The 6604-nt window shown below is 45.8% G+C and overlaps 1 protein-coding gene and 1 long non-coding RNA gene across 2 annotated transcripts; both read right to left on the reverse strand.

Annotated features, from left to right (window-relative positions):
- Positions 1 to 2781: 2781 nt before the first annotated feature.
- LOC124030542 (ras GTPase-activating protein-binding protein 1-like) lies at positions 2782 to 4466 on the reverse strand. The gene is made up of 2 exons (XM_046341840.1): positions 4362 to 4466; positions 2782 to 3577 (listed from the first exon to the last, which is right to left on the reverse strand). Exons 1-2 carry the CDS (start codon positions 4464 to 4466, stop codon positions 3284 to 3286), a joined length of 399 nt encoding a protein of 132 aa, XP_046197796.1. The 3' UTR covers positions 2782 to 3283.
- Positions 4467 to 4800: 334 nt separating this feature from the next.
- LOC124030541 lies at positions 4801 to 6026 on the reverse strand. The gene is made up of 3 exons (XR_006837982.1): positions 5894 to 6026; positions 5449 to 5563; positions 4801 to 4928 (listed from the first exon to the last, which is right to left on the reverse strand). It is a non-coding gene; the product is annotated as an uncharacterized LOC124030541 (long non-coding RNA).
- Positions 6027 to 6604: the final 578 nt, after the last annotated feature.

Raw genomic sequence — 6604 nt, forward strand, 5'->3', positions numbered from 1 at the left:
ACACGAGACGTATGTGGCAGGGCTCAACGGTCAATCAAGGACAACAAAGGGAATACCAGCCAGGTCGTGGACACCGACATCTTGCTTCCGGACAAGCTAAACACCTTCTTTGTCCGCTTTGAGGATAATACAGTGCCACCGACGCGGCCCGCTAACAAGGACTGTGGGCTCTCCTTCTCTGTGACCGACGTAAGACATTTAAACGTGTTAACTCTCGCAAGGCTGCCGGCCCAGACGACACTTCCTCAGAACATTTTTTTATTGATTTTACCTTTATTTAACCAGGCAAGTCAGTTAAGAACAAATTCTTATTTTCAATGACGGCCTAGGAACAGTGGGTTAACTGCCTGTTCAGGGCAGAACGGCAGATTTTGTACCTTGTCAGATCGGGGATTTGAACATGCAACCTTTCAGTTACTAGTCCAATGCTCTAACCACTAGGCTACCCTGCATGCGCAGACCAGCTGGCTGGAGTGGCTGGAGTGTTTACGGACATATTCAAATCTCTTCCTATTCCAGTCTGCTGTCCCCAATTTGCTTCAAGATGTCCACCATTGTTCCATAGAATTCACTTCTGTCATCATGAAGTGTTTTGAGCGGCTAGTTAAGGATCATATCACCCCTACCTTACCTGTCACCTAGACACACATCAATTTGCTTACCGCCCCAATAGGTCCACAGACGATGCAATCACCATTTGCACTGCACACTGCCCTATCCCATCTGGACAAGAGGAATACCTATGTAGTAAAACAAACGTTACATATTAGCAGTGCTGGAAAAAGTACCCAATTGTGATATTTGAGAAAAAAAAAGCCAGATAACATACAGTAGGCCCAACTCATATTCTGTTCTTTTGAAATACATTTCTTCAGTATCATGTTTCTTTAGAATAGTTATTGTGATAGTGTATATTAAATTGATTTATTTGTCTTCTAACGTGCGCATCAGCAGCTTGTACGCGGCTTATATGTGTGAATTCCTGGCGATGCTAAACTTGTTTATGTTCATTAACGGTCAATTACTGTGAGACCAGCAGGCTTTGGTGGACAAAAAGGGCTGACAAAATGTCATGACCACCACAGTCCTTGTAGTAAGTAACACACCGTTTCAACCCTAATATACTAAGACACTCTACATGACCATAAGTATGTGGACATCTGCTCCCTGAACATCTCATTCCAAAATCATGGGCATTAATATGGAGTTGGTCCCCCCCCTTTTGCTGCTATAACAGCTTCCACTCTTCTGGGAAGGCTTTCCATTAGATGTTGAAACATTGCTGCTGGGACTTGCTTCCATGTAGCCACAAGAGCATTAGTGAGTCAGATCACAGATGTTGGCCGATTAGGGTCTGGCTCGCAGTCGGCGTTCCAATGTTGGGGCGGCAGGTAGCATAGTGGTGATCGAATCGAATCCCCGAGCAGACAAGGTAAAATTCTGTCGTTCTGAACAAGGCAGTTAGCTCACTGTTCCCAGGGCATTATTTAAAAAAATAATTTGTTCTTAACTGACTTGCCTAGTTAAATAAAGAATTAAAAAATTAATCCCAAAGGTGTTTGATGGGGTTGAGGTCAGGGCTCTGTGCAGGCCAGTCAAATTCTTCCAAACTCAAAGCATTTCTCAACAAAGCAAACAGTTGTGCTGACGTTGCACCCAGAGGCAGTTTGGAACTCTGTAGTGAGTGTTGTAACCGAGGACAGACAATTTTTTTGCTCGCTTCAGCAGTCCAGTTCTGTGACCTTGTGACCTACCACTTAGGCTTTGATGCTCCTAGACATTTCCACTTCAAAATAAAAGCACTTACAGTTGACCAGGGCAGCTCTAGCAGGGCAGAAATTTGAGACAGACTTGTTGGAAAGATAGCATCCTATCACGGTACCACTTTGAAAGTCAGAGCTCTTCAGTACAGGCCATTCTACTGCCAATGTTGGCCTATGGAGACGCATGGCAGTGTGCTCAATTTTATACACTGGTCTGCAATGGGTGTGGCTGAAATAGCTAAATCCACTAATTTGAAAGGTGTCCAGATACTTGTGCCTATATATAGTGTAGGTTGACCTATTCAATTACACGTAAGGTAATCCCAGAGGGTGTTGGCCTGACAATGGTGTGCCCTTTGAAACACTATGATACGGATGCTCCTGAATAGCACTATAATATATTATATATACTGATTTGACCCATGCCATGGCTATTGTGTACTGTACTAAAGCATCTGTTTTGATGAAGTCCTCCAGAGCCGCCTGTCGTCCATTTCCTCTTCCGTGTGGTGCCGCTCTTAACACTAGTCCACATGATCTCTAGTTTACATGAACATGCTGTTAAAATGGTTAGCATTGATTTCCATCCGATGTAGGAAACACTGCACTGACCTACAAGAGAAGGAAAACTACTTCTTGTAAATGAGATTGAAAACAGATGTACATCTTGGCAATACATTTGCTCAATGATAAAGAATGACTTTCCTTAATCCTCTTGGTTCCTGTGCGGAACATAAGGCATCGACTATAGGAGTGCCACTGCTTCTGATCTTCTGCCTTTTTGGGGAATGACATCTCTTTCACGGTTCGTGGCAAGGTTTCCTTAGGGCGGCCACAGTTCCTTTTCTCATAATGATCAAATGCCGATTTCCTGGACACAAATTAAGCCTCATCTTACACTAAAAAACACTCATTGGACATCTCCAGACATGCTTTATAGTCCAGAAGTAGGACCAATGTGTGTCCAGGAAACCAGCCCATAAAGATGGAAGTCGATGTATAGACTACAGAAGTCAGGTTTAAAACAGTAAAACATGTTTATTCAGTTCTCTCATCAGCTGATTTGTCATGATGAAGTACATCAGTAGTGAAAGGCAGACCGGATTTGGTACATGCTCAATAATAACCATTTACAACCATGATTCAACTTCACAATTTAAAATAAAACCATTACTTGCATTTGACCTGAAAAGACAGTGGTGGTAATACACAGGACTGCCCAAGCAGTACATACACGTTCCTTTAAGAAACAGGGAGAGAACGCCAAAACCAAACTGGGCTGTTCCAATTCAACTAGTTAGTTTAAGACCCTTTTAATTTTAATTTTTGAAATCTTTCAACAAATTCAAGTTCAGGATGATGTAAAAGACGAGGAGAAAAGCCCAGATCATGTCAAAGTCAGGAGAAAAGGAGAGATGGATCACATTCCAGAATCCCAAGGAACAAAACAAAACGCGAAGGGAGGGAGGGATGTAGAAGCCATCTTTGTTTTATAATACAAAGAGTAGGGGCAACTGACATCAGTAGTAGTAACTGGCATGGTAGGACATCCGACCAACTTCAGAGTGACATTCACTGACGAGGTCCCATGTAGCGACCTCCTTCACTGGGTCCAGTACTCGTCCAGAGCCAAAGCTGGGTTTCTGTGCCATGCCACCCCTGGTGGGGGGGCCCCTGGGCCCCCCTATCCTCTCTCGGGGCCCTCCGGGGCCACCTGGACCTCTGGGGCGGATGTCTCGCCGGTCCCCTTCCCGGGCGGAGCGAGTCTTCTTTTCCTCCACGTTCAGTCTGACATCTCCTCTGAACTTAATGGGCTACAAATTAAAGAGGATTGTTAGTATATTAACTCATTTAAATGATAAAAAAAAAAAATGTAAACATCAGAGTGGGCTTTTAGAAAGGATGGTCTGTACATGCATTAAGAATTTTGGAGCCGAAGGCTTGGACAAAATGGAGCCGAAGGCTTGGACAAAATGGAGCCGAAGGCTTGGACAAAATGGAGCCGAAGGCTTGGACAAAATGGAGCCGAAGGCTTGGACAAAATGGAGCCGAAGGCTTGGACAAAATGGAGCCGAAGGCTTGACAAAATGGAGCCGAAGGCTTGACAAAATGGAGCCGAAGGCTTGGACAAAATGGAGCCGAAGGCTTGGACAAAATGGAGCCGAAGGCTTGGACAAAATGGAGCCGAAGGCTTGGACAAAATGGAGCCGAAGGCTTGGACAAAATGGAGCCGAAGGCTTGGACAAAATGGAGCCGAAGGCTTGGACAAAATGGAGCCGAAGGCTTGGACAAAATGGAGCCGAAGGCTGGACAAAATGGAGCCGAAGGCTTGACAAAATGGAGCCGAAGGCTTGGACAAAATGGAGCCGAAGGCTTGACAAAATGGAGCCGAAGGCTTGGACAAAATGGAGCCGAAGGCTTGGACAAAATGGAGCCGAAGGCTTGGACAAAATGGAGCCGAAGGCTTGGACAAAATGGAGCCGAAGGCTTGGACAAAATGGAGCCGAAGGCTTGGACAAAATGGAGCCGAGTTCATCAAAACAGCATGTTTGTAATTAAAACACTCAGGCTTAACATATGTTTAAAAATAATTAGTACCCGGTTGCTTAGGATTTTCTGTACGGGTTCCGAATCGTCAAACACCACAAACCCAAAGTTAGAAGCTTCCTCCGCTGTTGATCCGTAGCTCAAGCACAGTACCATACTCTGTAGGAGGAACCAGATCATATTAAAAATGACAACTCTTTCAACCAATCAATTACCTCCATCAGTTGCTGCAAAGCTTTCTGTGTTCTGTTCTAGGGACGCAGATCATTTAAAATTAGAAAGATCAATGATTCTAATACATTATGTCTAACTGTTTTACAGGTCATTTGGGGACTTGATCAATTAAGACTATCCATCTAAATCTGGTACTACTACACCCCAGGACTGATTACCATGTGCTGTCCCTATTTAATCAATCATTTGCCAGTTGAAACCACAAAGCCATTCATTCAAAAAGCTTTTTGCAGACCATGAAAGAGGGACATACGTTGGAAAACTCCTTGAGCTCTGCCTTGTCCACATCATGGGGAACGTTTCCTACAAAGAGCTGGTGAGCGTCTGGATACCGCACCACACGGCCAACCTCCGACGACTCTCCCTGCTCTCCTTCCCTTCCCACTGCAGACCAAGAGCAGAGACACGACAGAGGCATGAGAGGAGATCACTTTATTAACGGTCACGCACACACGTCCGATGTTTCTTCAAAGAATAAGCACTATACACACACACACACACACACACACACACACACACTAACAGACAGATTCCCATTCAGAGTTCAGACTAACATACAGGTTTACACCCAACGTAGACAGCATACTGTAGCAAAACTTCTTTTTTTACACCGGAAAACAAATCTGTGTTCTTATTGGACGAGAGGTAGTACATCACAGTTGCACTTCATTTCGATACGTTTCTACATCCTGAACATGATCCAGCTTCCTGGTGGATGGTACCGTGTGTTGGGGGGAGATGTTATCTGGTGGATGGTACCGTGTGTTGGGGGGAGATGTTATCTGGTGGATGGTACCGTGTGTTGGGGGAGATGTTATCTGGTGGATGGTACCGTGTGTTGGGGGAGATGTTATCTGGGTGGATGGTACCGTGTGTTGGGGAGATGTTATCTGGTGGATGGTACCTCCTGGTCGGGGTCCTCTGACTGGTGGGGGGCCTGGCCTCGCCTCCCGTGGTCTCTGGTCTCCTCTCGGCTGTGTTCTCTGTGCTGCGGCTTCTGTTTTCACCTCCACCCTGGGCTAAAGCACCAAGACAAGACCCTGAGAAACCAGGCTAGAAGACCAAGACAACAAGGCTCCGAGCTAAATCACTAGTTGATTGCGTTCTATGTTCTTTAAGAGGAACATTGATTTAAATATAATCACATGTAAATGTTAATTATACCTAATCATAAATATAGTGCATGTGGTCTTTCAACTGGTAGGATACATACAAGATGTGTAATAGGTGATTTTTAATCACCTTAGTAATCAATATAGAATGTGTGGTTGTTTCTTCTGCTGGTATTTTATACATCATGTCAGCTACAGGAGGACTGTTATTTTTTTACACAGAGAAAAGTAACATACCGGTGCCGAGGGAACTTTGACGACGTGGGGGGGGATGCCAGAGACTGGGACAAGGCCGCTAGGGGGAAGGTTCTTACTGGTGACAGAGGCCCAGGAGAAAGGCTGGAGGAGAGACCAAACAGACGGTATTAAATCAAGCTGAATGAGGTCTGGTAGCTGTACAGGGAAACCACTAGAAGCTATGTAAACCTTTTTATTTAACCAGGCAAGTCAGTTAAGAACCAATTCTTATTTTTCAATGACGGCCTGGGAACAGTGGGTTAACAACCTGTTCAGGGGCAGAACGACAGATTTGTACCTTGTCAGCTCGGGGTTTGAACTTGCTACCCTGCCGCCCTACACCCTAACCACTAGGCTACCCTGCCGCCCTCTACACCTAACCACTAGCCGCTACCCTAACCACCAGGGCTACCCGCCGCCCTACACCCTAACCACTCAGGCTACCCTGCCGCCTCTACACCCTAACCACTAGGCCACTCCCCTGCCGCCTCTACACCCTAACCACTAGGCTACCCTGCCGCCCTCTACACCCTAACCACTAGGCTACCCTGCCGCTCTACACCCTAACCACTAGGCTACCCTGCCGCCTCTACACCCTAACCACTAGGCCACCCTGCCGCCTCTACACCCTAACCACTAGCTACCCCTGCCGCCTCACACCCTAACCACTAGGCTACCCTGCCGCCCTCTACACCCTAACCACTAGGCTAC

The sequence above is a fragment of the Oncorhynchus gorbuscha genome, unplaced genomic scaffold (genome assembly GCF_021184085.1).
Source record: "Oncorhynchus gorbuscha isolate QuinsamMale2020 ecotype Even-year unplaced genomic scaffold, OgorEven_v1.0 Un_scaffold_12548, whole genome shotgun sequence".
In the NCBI taxonomy this organism is placed as follows: domain Eukaryota; kingdom Metazoa; phylum Chordata; class Actinopteri; order Salmoniformes; family Salmonidae; genus Oncorhynchus; species Oncorhynchus gorbuscha.